Source organism: Triticum dicoccoides, chromosome 6A (assembly GCF_002162155.2).
Source record: "Triticum dicoccoides isolate Atlit2015 ecotype Zavitan chromosome 6A, WEW_v2.0, whole genome shotgun sequence".
Taxonomy (NCBI): Eukaryota; Viridiplantae; Streptophyta; class Magnoliopsida; order Poales; family Poaceae; genus Triticum; species Triticum dicoccoides.
Window position 1 is genome coordinate 573614284 of NC_041390.1, and position 15688 is coordinate 573629971.

Consider the following 15688-nt stretch of genomic DNA (forward strand, 5'->3'; position numbering starts at 1 on the left):
AAACCAAACCGACGCTCACGTTCTGCTGCCTGTCGCTCTGCCTCTGGTCACCCACCCCAGCCCGGCCTCCAGAGCGCCCAACTCGATAACCTCACGAGCCCACGACGCGCACGCCCGTCGCACCAGCACCCGCACGCCGCACGCACCAGCCCCCGCACCCGCGCCCCCGCCCACGCCATCCAAGCCAGCGGCCGGCCCCGAGCGCCATGGAGGCCGACGCGGCGACCCCGTCCCCATCGGGGTCGAGGAAGCGCTCGTCCCGCCCCAGGCCGCGCCCGGACGACGGCCGCCCCGAGCCCTACCCTAGCCCGCGCGGCTCCCCCTCCCGCAGGAGCGAGCGCACGCGCCGGCCCCGCGCGCCCCCGGACTCCGACGCGGTGACCGCGCCCGCCGACCGCAGGGCCCGCGCGCCCTCGCCCGCCCTCCGCAGGCCCGTCCGCGCCTTCCAGGAGGCCGCCGCGCTGGCCGCGCTGGCCGCCAGCGCGCCCGCCGCGTCCTCCTCCGGCGCCAGATCCTACGGCGTGGTCTGGAGCGACGCCGACGAGGTGGCCCTCCTCAACTCGGCGGCCGCCTTCCGCGTGCGCCACGGCCGCGTCCCGGGCCTCCCGGACATGGGCGCGCTCTTCGACGCCATCCGGGGCTCCATCTCCCCGCACATCGACCAGCCCAAGGTGTACTACAAGCTGAAGCGGCTCAAGAGCAAGTTCGACCACGCGGTGCCGTCCGCGGTCGTCAGCCGGCACGAGCAGCGCCTGCGCGACCTCTGCAAGAAGGTCTGGGGCGCCAACTTCGGCCTGCCCGCCGAAAAGGACGCCGCGCCGGAGGAAGAGGAGGACGACGAGGAGGAGGAGCGCGGGCGCGGCAACGTCCCGGACGCGGCAGCCATGCTCCCGGTGGCCACCGAGGTGCTCGATGCGTACTGGAAGACGGACGGCCCGGCGCTGTCCGGGGTGTCCCTGGAGAAGGGGCTGTCAAAGCTAGCAACGGAAGACGCGAGATGGATCGAAGCCAAGTGGAGGCGGCAGCTGGATGCAGAAGTGCACTCGCAGATTAAGCGGCACGATCTGGCCAAGGAGGTCTACGGCCTGCTCCTTGACGCCATTAAGGGCCTCGGCCCCTAGCTCTGGTATGACTGTCAACCCCGCCAATGTTGCATCTGGTCTTCAGAAAACAACTTAGTATGCTATTTGCTTCACCAGTTTAACTTCTTGCTGGGTAATCAGCTTACAGTTGCTATGCATTCTGTTATTTAGTGTTTGTTAGGGTCAATTACAGTAGATTTGCTTTGTAAAATTGCTTGGAAATTGAGTTAGAATATTTTGTGCATTCTTGTTATGTAGTGTCTGGCTATTACTACAATATTTTGTCATCAATGGTAACCCTCTTGTGTGGTAGTATGACTTCGTTCCACAAAATTAGCTCATCAACTGTTCCATCCCGTCAGCTAGAAGATACTGTTAAATTCTGCAATTATGCTCTTCAGTGCGAACGAAGTAACATCTTGTTTTGAAAAACTGCGAAAGATCAGAACTCGAGCGTGCTAAAATAGCTTGGTTTCAGTTTGTTTACACGACTAAGCCCAGATAATTGCATAACTTGGATCTCAGATTTAATTATTTATTCTCTACATCAGACTTGATGATGTCAGTTCTAAATTGCCAGCAACTCCTCAGTTCTTTGTTTTCCTCTACTGTAACCCTTAATTCGATATATCCTTGGACATCTGATTCTCAAATACAAATGCATCCTACTTCAGCCATCTATTCAACACATTACTTGTAACTGATAAGCCAGGCATAGTTACTGATACAGCCAAGGCAGGAACAGTTTTGTTATAACTGTGCTTCTTCTATGCAATAATACGGTACGATCTATGCAATCTATGTCCCTACCCCACTTGAAATCTCTCAATGTGCTTCTTCTATGCAATGATACTGAGATGCTGTCTGGACTTCTTGGTCTATGCATAATAATGACAGAATCTTCTATCTATACATGGGTAATGTTGGTTTCATATTCCTTAGAGCACCTGTATTATCTAGACGCCATAGTAGACATCTTGTCCCTACCCCACTTGAAATCTCTCCTGAATATCTACATTGCAAAGTCGATACTTCTAGGAATTCTATTTGTTTTGTGACCGGCTGCAGGTTTGCAGTAAAGTTTATAGTAACATCCCAGTGATCTTTCTTGCATTTGTCTTACCTGCTGAGCACTCAGCACCACTTGAATTTACTGTCTCTTGTTAAGATATTTTGCGTGAGATATCCTCTTCCCTTGTTTGCATCCACTCATGTTATCCAAACACTCCTGCAGGTACAAGTTGATGAGGTGCGCCGAGCCAGCTAGATCTGTATTCAGTTGCTGAGTTACAAGACCTTATCAAGTAATGATCAGCGCCGACATGCTGTAGCTGTACAATCTGCATGTCTCTGTCTGCTGCGTCTAGTTACTGTCACTTTGCTTTAGGTTCATATAGGTGCTAGTTTTGCTCTTCCTTTAGATTTAGACCATGAAAATGATTCAGATGCTCAGCCGATTTGTAAACTGTTTTGTAACGTCTGTGTCTGCGATGTTAGGGCTGCATTTTTCAACTGTAAGAATCCAGCATCTTTTGGTTTTCATTGCTTGATGGTGTGGTGAAAATAATTTGCTTAACGTGCGTTACTGAGTACCCAGTTCCACGATCTGCCATTAAACAGTTGACTATTTTTCATATGCCATTGATGTTCAGAAGTTAGGCATTCCATGCGTCCATGCCAAATGCATTTTCATATTTTTGTTCTGTTGATGACCAGAAAAGAGGCAGAGAACAATATTGTGCAGATTGCGACTTGTTGCTGTGCTGTTTTGCACGACACTGATCGCAAGTTGCAGTGAGTTTCGCAAGCATCTTCAGTGAGGAAGCCAGATGATGGTACGATCGTGCAAGCAGCAGCAATAGCCAATAAGTAGCAATACAACAGTTACAGAGGACAATACAAGACATTATATACATGCATACAACATTATCAGTTGGAGATTCTGCTGGTTCATCTGCTCCCCTGCTCCTTGTTATTTGTCCCAGGACTCATGCGCTTGGGATATGATGCTGCTATCTTGGTGACTGGTGAGTGTCTGCTGCCCCTCCCTTTTTTTCGGGTTTAGTCTGCGCCCCTTTCATTTTCTTGCGCATTACATTGCATGTTTTATTCTTCTGAAATGAATTTGCGCAAATTACGCGCAAAGTCATTGATATGAAACTATATATCAAATGATCAAATACTTGTTTTTGCCAATTTACCTCTTGTTCATCTCAGAGGCTTGTGGATCAGCTCCCTGTCTTGTGATGGAAACACAAAATGCATTATGCATGAGATGACTAATTTCATCATCAGTTCCGAAGGACTCTGTGGAGCTGAGCTCCCAGCGCCGTCAGTGTAAGGGGTTTCTGGATCAGGCCGTTTATCCCCGAGTGGCGGCACATCTCACGGATGTTGTCGTCGACGGTCACGGCGAGAGCAGCAACTATAAGGAGCCAGCGCCTGTTCTTGAGCCCCCTGATCTGGAGTGCCACCTCAAATGCATCCATGTCAAGGTCCAGGAGGAGGAGCTGGAAGGAGGAGCCGGCGCTCCCCAGCAAGGCCAGGCAATGGGCGCCTGACGACACCGATATGACCTGGCAGCCGAGCTGCTCGAGGAGCTTCTGGGTCACCGCCCGGCTCATGCCGTCGCCATCTGCGAGCAGGATCCTCAGGCCGTTGAAGTGAGGGATGGACGACGACGTTCTTCGGCACACGCGTGATTGCTGCAGCTGGAAGTGCAGGATGAGGGTGATGCTTTCGCCATCCGATGCCGACCACATGGTACCGTTCATCATCTGAAGAAATGAGGTGAAGGATGAATTAACAACCGGTAGCTGCAAAATTTCCTTCTGGTATACCAAGTGAATACCAACCTGCACAATCTTCTTGCACATGTTGATCTGAGAGCTGGCCGGGCTGCTGGGTGGCTGGCTGCATCCAGTTGATCTTTCCATGGCAACCTGAAACTCAACGCATATGCTACAGCCTGCAGACAGATTTGGGCACACCGGGATGCAATCCTTTTGGTCCGCACTGCAGCTCTTGATGGATAATGAGAGACGCCCTGCTCCATCGCGCCGCTGACCGAGCACATCACCCGCCATTTGCAGCAGGAGATGGAAGACCCTCGTCTCGTCGCCAACGACCCACTCAGGCAAGGCGTTCTCCAGCTGGTACGAGAAACCAGCCCCGCCGCAGCTGGCCAGGCACCCGGCGACGCTCATGGCCTCCCTCATCAAGGAGCGCAGGTCGAACGGCATGCGGTTCACCGTCAACGTCTCCGTGTCGACGTCGTTCATCAGTGCCAGCGACAGGGTGCTCGTCCTGGCAATGGCGTCGGCCACGAGCCTCTGCTCGGGGCGCATGTCCTCCGCCTGCCGCACCATGGAGAGCAGGCCGATGATGGAGTACATCGGCCTTCGCATGCCGTCGCACATGGCGCTCTGGATGCTGTTGATGCCCTCGGTCGCCATCATCGCGTCCTGCTTGGCGTGCAGCAAGGCCCTGTTCTGCTCGGCAAGCCTGTCGCTCATGGCCTGCCACTCCTCTAGGACCGCCGCGTGAGAGAGCGCCACGGCGACCTGGTCGGCGATAACCTGCACAACCTCCAGGTCATGGCCGCTCCACTCTCTGGAACCGGAGCCTGATGCCTTGCTGCGAAGAGCCAACACCAGTATGGCATATGAGCTCGCCACCGGTGTCTTTCCTCCGTCGAAGTTGGAGACCTCGAGCATGGGGATCCGTATGGCAGCCACGGCACCCGGCGGCTGGAGCTCGCCGCTGCTCGCCGTCGCGAGCTCCGAGCCTGGCCTGAGCACCTTGGCGGCCTCGCTTGCCATTACGTCGATCACGTCCGGGTCACCCGGGGAGATGGGAGCCTGCGAGCCGAGCACGACGCGGACGGGGCCCTTGCCCCTGAGGCTGAGCTGGTGCACCAGGTGGAGGTCGTCGCCGGCGTCGCGGCCGGGCATCCAGACGGCGCAGCTGTGGAGCTCGAGGGCGTCGGCGAGGTGGAGCATGGTGGTGTGGAGGATGGAGTGCGCGTCGAGCGGGGAGCTGCGGATGCGGTGGGTGAGCATGCGGACGACGCGGGAGGTGGCCTCGACGCGGCGGCGGATGAGGCCGAGGTCGCGGTCGAGCTGGCGCGCCTTGGCCCGCAGGAACGCCTCCCGGAGCTTGGCGCGGATGAGGCGCGGGATGAGCGCGACGAGGGAGACGGCGGTGGCGAAGGAGACGAGCGCGGCGAGGAGCTTGGCGGCGGTGGAGGCGAGGAGGAGGCCCGAGGAGTGCGGGTGGGCGAGGGAGAAGACGGCGAGCAGGTGGGTGGCGCCGCCGAGCACGGCGAAGGCGGCCAGCTGCAGCAGCAGCCACTTGAGCGGCGCGAGGTCGGCGCAGGAGGCGAAGTAGAGCAGCTCGAGCGGGATGGAGAGGTAGGAGGCCGCGATGAGGAAGTCGCTCACCCGCTGGCACTGCAGCATCGCCTGCACCGCGCCGTCGTCCCGCCCGTCGCACGCGCCGCCGCAGTAGTACCGCTGCACCGCCCCCGCCCCCGCCGCCGCGAAGTGCCGCGCCATTGCTGCCTCGGTCGGTTCTTCCCTCCGGTGGCTGGTCGAGCTAGCTGGTCTGAGCGGTTAAGGCTAATGCATGCAGTAGTATATGCATGCGCGCAATGATTTGGTCGGAGAAGATGCCGACGTGGAGAGAGAGACGCGGCGGTGGCGGTTTGATTCCGGTGCGGTGGCGAGCCGGGGAGAGGACAGGTGTGTGCCCAACGCTGACATGCCCCATGCATCGGGCGCCACCCTGACTAGCCGACAGCCCAGCCCAGCCCAGGCCTTGCAACAGAGGAGGAAGAACTGGGCAAATGAATCTTCTCATTTCTTCGTAGCCACGCACCCTCCCCGCCAGCCCGACTTTCCGGATTTCCAGGCAGATAGATGACCCATTTTCGGCGCAGCCGCGTAAGAACTCGACAAAAGAACATTCAGCCTTGTTCCTTGCGAGAAACTTGCTCGGAAATCATTTTATTCGCTCCACAACCAGGTTATTCATTTTTATTCCTGTTTTAACAGGCACACGGAATGTTCTGCAGATGAAGAAGCGTGTTCGTAGGTACACGTCACAAAAGAGCAGCACGCTTAGGAGGGAGTAGTATGTCACTGAAAGAATGTGTTGTTGGCTTCTCATGGGCCTGTAAAAGGCTAGGCTAGCGAGAGCTCTCCCGCCGGGATTTTCCTCTTCACCAATTTCTCCCATGACTCGTTGGTTTCTTCTATCACCTTCAGGGCATATTCCTGGTTGCGGCAAACAAGGACATAGATATATATTGCATAAATATCTTCTGCGTTTCAAGAGGGTAAACCAAGAAGCTGAGCTAAGATCGGGCTTACCTTGCTTGTGGGCTTGTTGCCGAGGCCGAATCTGTTGGCGGGCTTTCCGTCTGGTATCTTGTAGTCTCTGAACCAGTCTCTGATTGCAGTCAATGTTCCCTGAATAGGTGCCACAATTAGGTTTCAAATCAATGCCCACAGTGGAACTGATCTGAACTTGGTACAGTACCTCCCTTCCGGTTTATAGGACTCAATTCAAAAATCTCATCAACCAAGGTAAATGATGAACGGTGGAATAATTTTTGTAATTTGCAAAAGTACTGAATTAATGCGCTCGTTTTCCTCAAAAAATGTGTTTACCAATGCACTAATTGCGATGCATGCATGCATGCATGGAAAATAAATGATCAAGAACTTCCACATGCATTGGTCAATTGTCTCTTAATCCTTGCATGCAATGATTTAATGCACCTCGAAATATGAACATGTGATGAGGAGCAATCAAACTGAAACTTATAAAACAGAAAAACTAAAATTTTAAGATAAACTATCTCCCTTCCGGTTTACAGGGCTCATCTCAAAATTTCAGTTTTTCCATTTTATAAGTCTCATTTTTATTACTTCCCATCACATGATCACATTTCAAGGTGCATTAAATCTCTGCATGCAAGAATTGTGATAAAACTCGCCAATGCATGCAAAGCTTCTTGGTCATTTATTGGCCACACATGTATGCATTGGTAAACACAATTTTTTGAGGAAAACAAGTGCATTAATTGAGTAGTTTTGCAAACTACAAAAATTATTCCACCACTCATCATCTACCTTGGTTGGTGAGATTTTTGAATTGAGCCCTATAAGCCGGAAGGGAGGGAGTAGATTGCTAGAGTTCAGTAATTGTACCAGGAGTTCAATAATTATACATGCACTTGTGGTCAGAAAAGCATGTGGTAGATTGCTACTCCCTCCTTTCCGGTTTATAGGGCTTATCTCAACATTTTTGTTTTTTTAATTTATAGGGCTCATCTGTGACCATGAGGTCATGGGTTCAAGTCCTGGAAACAGCCTCTTACAGAAATGTAGGGAAAGGCTGCGTACTATAGACCCAAAGTGGTCGGACCCTTCCCTGGACCCTGCGCAAGCGGGAGCTACATGCACCAGGTTGCCCTTTTTTAATTTATAGGGCTCATCTCCATCTCATTTTTAGTTTCCAAGACACATTAAATCTTTGCATGTAAGAATTAAAAAGGAACACACCAATGCATATAATGTTTCTACTTATCTAGTGGCCAAGCATGCATGCACTGCAATTAATCCAATTTAATGCATGAGTTTAATTGGGGTAGTTTTGTAAAGTACGAGATACATTCCTCCACTCACAAAATGCCTTGATTGATGAGATTTCAGATTTGAGCCTTATAAACCGGAAAAGAGGGAGTACAGTTCAGTAATTATACCAGGAGTACTCTATGTGTTTCCTTTTCAATGCCATGAATGCAACCAAAATATTTTTGACATTGATATCTGGATTATATTGGTTAGGGAAAATGAGTACAAGGAAACATCCAGACGTAGGTGCAACTGAGTTGCTCCCAACTACTTAGCTGTGATCAATACTAGAAACAGAAAACGGCGCTCATATGATATGTGTGCATATCCTACTTTACGTAAGGGTATATAGGCACCAGATACCAAAGGAGAACAAGGACAAACACTAAACGTAAGGACAAGGACATCAATCATACCGGAAAATGCTCCTCGACATCATCTACATCATTCACAAGAGATGCTTTGGGATCATCCAGAGAGATGGCCACAATTTTCCAGTCAAGCTCTCCCTCGTCGATCATTGCTAAAGCTGCCAATGGTTTCACCCTAAGAACATCCCCAATATTGGCCCGTCTTTCACCAATCTCGACAACATCAACTGAGAAAGAAGTTCAAGGGAAATATTTATTACAGTGGATAGAGCTAATATAAAAAACATGCTCATAGAAGATAGTAAAACAGAGAAGTTAACTACCAGGATCATTGTCTCCAAGTGCTCCTTCAACATCAGCATTTGCAGCTGTCGGGTCCTCCCATGTCTGGGGAAGTAACCCGTAGTTCCAGTTGATGTTGTACCTAATATAACAGATGATATCAGGAATAGCCACACACAGTTATCAACAGGGGCATTAGTTGCATAAACTCATTATCTCAATTGCCTTGCCAGCAAGCAGGGGAATTTCTCACTTGAAGCTTGTGTCAAATAAAACCTCAACAAGAAAATAAGTACTTCAATAAGGGGCAGTTTGGTTTGCACATCTAAGATTAGGCAAGTTTGACCAACTTAGGTGGGTGTTTGGTTCAAGCCACGCCTTAGGCAAGCCATACTAGGGCCCCGCATGACATACACACAAAAAATGTGGCAAGATTGCCTTAGGCTTGCCAATTTGTGGCTCTCATTTTGTTGAACTAACCTTAGGCAAGCTTGGCAAAAATGCGTGGCAAAGTGTGGCAATATAAGGCCTAGAACCAAACAGCCCCTAAATATGCACACTAACCCCTTTTCAACAGGAACCAAGATAAGGCATGAAAGAACAGCTTAAAATTTCTTTTGTCAAGAAAAACGACCAAGCACACTTAAATATTCAACAACACACTTCAACTTGAACCAGTACAACCTAGCTATGGTCAGTAAAGTTTTGGTGGCATTTAATCATAGAGATTTTTAAGAGCACTCTAGATTTGATTTTGTATAAAAATGAACAGTGTATCCTCACGAGATCTGCTATTTTTTAGATGGGCATATGAAAAAAGGGAACCAAAGTAGACTTAAAAGTGATCCCACTGCCATACATAGGAGAATATAAAATCTTGAAGAAATCCCTAAAAGAGATAAGTCCATATAACAACCATGAACTCTGAAACCGCCTAAGATTCAATCCTGAAGGCCTGAACTATCAAAATCGGCTGGGAATCAACCCTCCCCTCTCCTCAAACTGGTTTTTGCTGAATGGGCCTGATTTTGATGCGTTAACCGACCAGTCAGCAGCCACATAAGCAAGCCCACTTAAAATATTTTTTGACCTAAAAATGGAAGTGCCCATAAAAAAATGAAAAATATCTATAAAATCAACACTAATATAGTGATCATTCTGGGAAAGGTTCACACATTTTTGCCAAAATGATTAAAAGTTACACTTAAATTACATTTTCGCCCCCTTTTATGGTCAAATTTTGATCAAAAATTGAAAACATTCTGTAAAATTAACACAAATATAGTGATCATTCTGGAAAAATTTCACGCATTTTTACCAAATTTAAAATACACTTAAATTACATTTTCAGCCCCTTTTTTGTTCAAATTTTGACCAAAGAAATGAAAGTCTCCATAAAAAATTGAAACCATTCTGCAAAATTAACACTAATATAGTGATAATTCTGGGAAAGTTTCACAAGTTTTTGGTAAACAGATTTAAAACTACATTTAAATTATATTTTCAGCCCCTTTTGGGGTCAAATGTTGCCCAAAAAAATGAAAATGTCCAGAAATAATTGAAAAACTTCAGTAAAATCAACGCTAATACAGTTATAATTCTGGCAAAGTTTCACACATTTTTGCCAAGCAGATATAAAAATGCAATTAAATAACATTTTCAGCCCCAAATTTTGACAAAAAGATGGGAGTGTTCGGATTTTTTAAATAATCTGATCAACACTAACATAGTGATCATTCTGGGAAAGTTTCAAACATTTGTTCCAAATAGAATTAGGAATGCCCTCAAATTTTGACCAAAAAAGGGGCTGAAAATGTAATTTAAGTGTATTTTTAAATCTATTTGGCAAAGAAGTGTGAAACTTTCACAGAATGATCACTATAGTAGTGTTCATTTTACACAACTTTTTCATTTTTTTTCCTGGACACTTCCATTTTCTGGTCAAAATTTAAGTTAAGCGGACTTGCTTACTGGGATGCTGACTGGCAGGTCAACGGATCAAAACCAGGTCTACTCAGCGAAAACCAGTTTGAGGAGAGGGGATGGTTGATTCCTAGCCGGTTTTCATAGTTAAGGGTTGAAGACGGTTTCAGAGTTCAGGGTTGAATCTTAGACAGATGGAAGAGTTCAAGGTTGTAATATGGACTTCTCTCTCCCTGAAATAAAACATATGGCAGCCTCTATAGCCTTTCTACATTGAAGTAAAGCTTCCTGACAGTGATTGATGCAAGAGTACTAATCTCCTATTATTTCTCCACTATACCACAAAGGAAAGCACGAAAAGAACTACCACTCTGCCGGTTTTTCTTCCAAAGTTACCTTTTAAATAAAGGACAACAACAGAACCATCGGTTGGTGCAAGGTTTGCTAATATAAAAAACCTACAGTGACAATCAAAGATCATGTGTTTGTCTTCATATTGCCACTTAAGGTTACGGACAATGACAATCTACAGTGAAAAGCAAATATCATGTATTTCTCTTCATATTGCCACTTACAGTTACGAACAATGACAAGCAAAGATCATGTGTTTGTCTTCATAAACACAAAATGACAATCAACAGTGACAATAAAAAGCTTAGTTATAGACATTCCACCACAACACTTTAGTTGGTACCACTAGAAGACATATATGAACTATCAGTATAAGTGCAAGTGTTTCTCTTCATATTGTCACTTACAAATCTTTCAATCAAGGTTAAGTTGTCTGCCAGCAATTCCACAAAGGATCATCAAATTGCCAGAAAGTACACGAAATACATCTTCATATATGCCAATTTGCATAAAATTGTAACCCTTAAGGTTAGGCCAGACAACAGACATATTTACTCACCAATAATTCCATAGTCTCAGCCATAAAGGCGAAAAAGACTGTAAACATTTGACTGGAGACTACAACTACTCTCTTAATCCTACCACAAATTCGAGCCACCCATTACGGCAATTGAATTATACCAGCCAAACTCATGAGAAGGATGTAATCTCCAACTTAGTTCTCATGGCCACTAAATTTCTAAAAACCATAACCATAAACTTTGCTACTCCCTCAGATCCAAATTAATTGTCACATCTTCGGTACAACTTTAGTTCAAAGTTGTACTAGAGCTGCGACAATTAATTTGGATAGGAGGGAGTACTAAAATTGTAAAGGCGCCAATATTTTTTCACCAAATTCATATCATGGGGATGGTATCCTCCCTCTTTGTAACACACTGTTTTATCCTCTTAAGGCACTAGAACCAAAACCGAAATAGGAGTTCTGGTAGTGCAGCAGTAAGTCAACAACTGTTACTCATCTCTAATCTATTCCATTCTTCGTTCCTAAGATGGGAGTAATAAGCTTGGAAATTTGGTAAACTCATGGCATTCTCTTCTTGTCGATGAAACCTCTAGCCCACTACTTCTTTCCATTTAAAAGGGCCTCACAGCCCCCAATTTCATCAGAACAGCAATCAATTTGCCTCTAGACATCTGGCCTCTAGCCCTCTACTAAACAATCCCAATCATTTCGCTCGCTAATATAGCCCCAACTTAAATTTGTGTGACACGGAAGACGCAATATTTATCAGCAATAACGTAAATTATGGCATTTGGGGTCGAAATTTCCTTGGTTTCAGAGTCCTTACGGGTAGTAACGAAGGTTGCCCTTCTTGGTGTCCTGCTTGATGGGCGTGTAGGCCTCGTCGGTGGCGACCTCCATCTTGGCGCTGCTCTCCTTGGGGATCTCCACGATGAAGTGGAACGCCCCGTCCCCAGCGCGGAGCGGCACGTCGTGCCACGGGGACACCTTGCGGTCGGCGCCGTCGACGAGGAAGACGCGGTAGTCGAGCGTCTCGGGCTGGCCCTGGTCCTTGGGCTTGAGCTCGGTGGGCCTGAGGAGCGCGGTGGTGGTGAGCCCCGGGCGCTGGAAGCGCACCGCGGTGCGGGGGCGGCAGCTGCTGCGCCGGAGGGCGACGCCCGCCAGGCGCGTGAAGCGGGTCGCCGCGGTGGCCGACGCCGTGACCGCCGTCGCCATTCGGGGTGTACCTGGGGGGTCGCCGCCGGGGTAGGTGAGGAGCGGGTGGAGGTGGCGGCGGCGGCGGTCACTGCGGACTGGAAAGTGGAGCTGCGGATGACGAGGCGATGAAACTTTTTGCGGATTTTGCGTGGTGGCTACGGGCTGTGCTAGGTGGGCCCTATCCTGACAGATCTCGAGAATGTTTTCATGGGCCACGTGCAGGCCTTGTTCGTAGGGTACGCCTAGGCCCATTTGGATGCTGGGCTAAAAAATGGGCTCCCAGTGTGGTACGTGCTTCCATTCGTCGTCTTTCCTCAATTCCCCATCTGTATTGTGTTAAAAAAAAACTCATTGGACTAAAAAAACAATCATTCTCCGTTTGGAACACCAGAAATTAGAAATGCACAAGAATGTTGTTGTTTGGATGGCACGTAGAAAAAACAGATGAATTGTGGACACAAAGAGAAAGAAAATGAAGTAAGATCTCATGTATGGTTTTCCTCCAAAATTTATATGGAATAGGCCATTCCATAGAAAAAAAATCAAAGAAATGTAGATTAACAATTTCTTTGTTCCAAATGTTACCACAGAAATATTTTCTATGTGAATCTTATCTTCTGAAATTTCTACGCTTGTCTTTTGTACCAAGCGGGGCCTTAGAATCTGAAGGAAAATAACTCATGTTATCGTCATCTTTTCACATGTATAGATAGAAAACACTAGTGCTGTAGTGCACATAGGTGTGCATACAATCACACATTACTTACTAATGAATAGAGTTGCGAAGTTTCAAGATCGACTAAATCACCATATGCGCCTCATTGTTGATAGTATATTATGACGATCTCACTCAGAGAACAATTTAGCATTACTTGGACACATGAGACGCCAAACAATGATTGTTTCTCACCTAGCCGCCTCTCGTTTTCCTTCTCCTTCCCCCACACAAGGTGGCTAGGGTTTCTCCCTCTTCTCCAGCAAGGCCACTAGCTATTCCCCTCTGCCTCCAATTGCCATTTAGGCGTGAGGAGACGAATCGGTTCTTCATGTGATGTGTATTTTCAGTCCATGTAGGTTTTTGTTCATGTGTCTTGGCGGCGATGTTGAGGCGGCGACAACGCCGCAGAGATGTTGAGGTGGCAAAAACATCGTGAAGATGGAATAAGTCCCTATGGCCTCCTTTCCATCTCAAAAATGTTTTTTCCAATGTTAGTGGCGGGCTTGTCAGGGTGTGGTCTCGTCCCGTGGATATGGGTAACCAGATATTTTGGGTGATGTGATGGTACCGACGATGGCGGTCAAAATGGTCAATCCCAATGTTGGATCTAGGTGAGTGTGAAGGTGGAACGAGAAAGCCTCCTCTCTTTTGTAATGCCTCATATGTGTGTTCTTTTTCCTTCCCATTGGTGGTTCCGCGACAAATCTCCAACAACTTATTCTCAGTATGCGTTGTTGACCCACATTCTTTTAGCGTGTAATTTTCCATGCCTCTCGCGGCATGTTTCTATTGCGATTCCTCTAGCACATGGTGGTGTGTGTTGTTGATAGATATTCCAGTGCGATTTTTACAACTGCTCCTTACTATAGTTTTCTGCGATGATGAGGTCGGTGACGTTTGCTAATAAAATGGAGTTGAAAGACTGTGAAGACTATGATGTATTTTCTTATTTCTTGTTTGGGTCTTTCCGTGGGTGTTTGTTCTGAAAAAAAAAGAACAATGAATGGTTATCATATTGTGGTCTACTCATGAAAAATAAAAGGCAAATAGTGGAAATTGCTATTGGAGCTCGGTCTTTTTCTTGTGGGTATTGGAGCTCGGCCTTTATGAAGTCTTTTTTTCTGAAAGATTCAAAAGGTGAGTTTTTTGTTTTAAAATTTTCAGCAAAATACACGTGTACATATGGATGCATTCTGCATGTTTGTAAAGTTTCATGATGAAATAAATTTTGCACAAAAATCACAAAATATCTTTTTCAGCACTTGTTCGAACTTAAATAAGAGTTTTTATATATAAAACAAATAGCAGGTTATTTCTGCCTACAAGGTCATGATCGATTCTTCTTGCTGGTGGGCAAATGCCACATCATGGATGCATGTCACGCAAAAACACCTTCTCCAATCTTCTTTGGGGTTGCAACTTAACCCGTATCGAAAGTTGAAGGTTGTGCAGTAAGCTTAAGTTCAGGGTTGAACCTCAAACCATATGGTAAATTCAGGGTTGAAAAGTGCAGCACCTTCTCTGAACTTAAAGAACAAACAGTCAAAATCAGCAAGAACAAAGCCTTTTGCAGCACGAGGATACTTCATCAGAACATGTTCTTATCAGAACAAGCGTACGGTGTAATTTTTATCAGCAAGAACAAAGCATTTTTCATGACGAGTAGACTTCAGAGCAGGTCCTTATTCAGAACAAACGGTCATAATCAGCAAGAACAAAACGTTGTGCAGCACGAGGAAGACTCGAGAGCAGGTCCTTATTTAGAACAAAAGGTTCTAACATCACTAGAACAAAAGGTCATGAATCAGCAAAGAACAAAATGTTGTGCAGCACGAGGATACTTGAGAACATGTGCTTGATCCTGAAGACGGCATCTGAATCAGGAACCACAGAGGCAGGTAGCACAGAATCGTGGTGACAAGGGAACGGGTCGAGAACTGACGGTGCGTGGTGGCGTCTCCAAGTAGAAAGGTCAAAATATGAAACATGTGCATGCAGCGATCACTATTCAGTTGAGTTGGGCATCGATTCTTTGCGAGCGAGTGAATCAGGAATCAGTTCGGTGGCGGTGTGTCCGGCTGCGTCGGTCTGCATGCCAGGTTCAGTTTCCATTTGCAGGAACATACTCGATGACTCCGTTCAGGAGAGGCAGAGGGAATTTATGCTTGGCCACGAACGCTGTGGAAAGGATTTTCCTTTTTGAGGGAAATGCTGCCGAAAGGATGTTTGGCGAGGTGCATTAACGTCCGTGTGGGTTGGCTCAGCAGCAGGGGAGGAACCAAGCAAGCACCACGTTTGTCCGTAAAAAAAGGGGCAATACTTAGCTAAGTACATTTTGGTTGTATTTAAGGTCGGAGTCGAAGTCACGCACCGATGAATGTAAAATGCCTACGGAAATGCTGAAAATCCGACGTCAGGTTTTTAGACATGGAAAATCAAATGTTTTTCATGGCAATTTATGTTGCTGTAAGAATGGTAAATTTAGTTTGCAAGCATGGCAATTTCTTAGCAAAAGTATGAAGTGAAGTGAATTTGCCATGCTCGCCAACCAAACTTGTCATCCTCAACAAACATAATTTGCCATAAAAAATATTTGA

At 47.1% G+C, this 15688-nt stretch overlaps 3 protein-coding genes across 3 annotated transcripts; 1 reads left to right on the forward strand and 2 right to left on the reverse strand.

Moving 5' to 3' along the window:
• The first annotated feature begins 206 nt into the window (after positions 1–206).
• Positions 207–2662, forward strand: LOC119316000. The gene is made up of 2 exons (XM_037590408.1): positions 207–1126; positions 2317–2662. Exon 1 carries the CDS (start codon positions 207–209, stop codon positions 1119–1121), a length of 915 nt encoding a protein of 304 aa, XP_037446305.1. The 3' UTR covers positions 1122–1126; positions 2317–2662.
• Positions 2663–3289: 627 nt separating this feature from the next.
• Positions 3290–5638, reverse strand: LOC119314288 (ethylene receptor 4-like). Its single transcript, XM_037589024.1, has 2 exons — positions 3938–5638; positions 3290–3859 (listed from the first exon to the last, which is right to left on the reverse strand). The coding sequence occupies exons 1-2, from the start codon at positions 5636–5638 to the stop codon at positions 3374–3376; spliced, it is 2187 nt and encodes a 728-aa protein (XP_037444921.1). The 3' UTR covers positions 3290–3373.
• Positions 5639–6054: 416 nt separating this feature from the next.
• LOC119318066 (soluble inorganic pyrophosphatase 6, chloroplastic-like) lies at positions 6055–12483 on the reverse strand. The gene is made up of 5 exons (XM_037592574.1): positions 12003–12483; positions 8418–8518; positions 8140–8321; positions 6455–6553; positions 6055–6358 (listed from the first exon to the last, which is right to left on the reverse strand). The coding sequence occupies exons 1-5, from the start codon at positions 12389–12391 to the stop codon at positions 6266–6268; spliced, it is 864 nt and encodes a 287-aa protein (XP_037448471.1). The 5' UTR covers positions 12392–12483; the 3' UTR covers positions 6055–6265.
• Between the last annotated feature and the right edge of the window lie 3205 nt (positions 12484–15688).

What these genes read in the sequence shown, in the direction of transcription:
- LOC119316000 (XM_037590408.1), top strand. Translation starts at nt 207, where the DNA reads ATGGAGGCCGACGCGGCGACCCCGTCCCCATCGGGGTCGAGGAAGCGC.
- LOC119314288 (XM_037589024.1), bottom strand. Translation starts at nt 5,638, where the DNA reads ATGGCGCGGCACTTCGCGGCGGCGGGGGCGGGGGCGGTGCAGCGGTAC. An exon ending in TGTGCAAGAAGATTGTGCAG is followed by an intron (nt 3,860 to 3,937) that starts GTTGGTATTCAC and finishes TCATTTCTTCAG; the next exon opens with ATGATGAACGGTACCATGTG.
- LOC119318066 (XM_037592574.1), bottom strand. Translation starts at nt 12,391, where the DNA reads ATGGCGACGGCGGTCACGGCGTCGGCCACCGCGGCGACCCGCTTCACG. An exon ending in GGCAACCTTCGTTACTACCC is followed by an intron (nt 8,519 to 12,002) that starts GTAAGGACTCTG and finishes CTGTTATATTAG; the next exon opens with GTACAACATCAACTGGAACT. An exon ending in ATGTCGAGGAGCATTTTCCG is followed by an intron (nt 6,554 to 8,139) that starts GTATGATTGATG and finishes GCACCTATTCAG; the next exon opens with GGAACATTGACTGCAATCAG.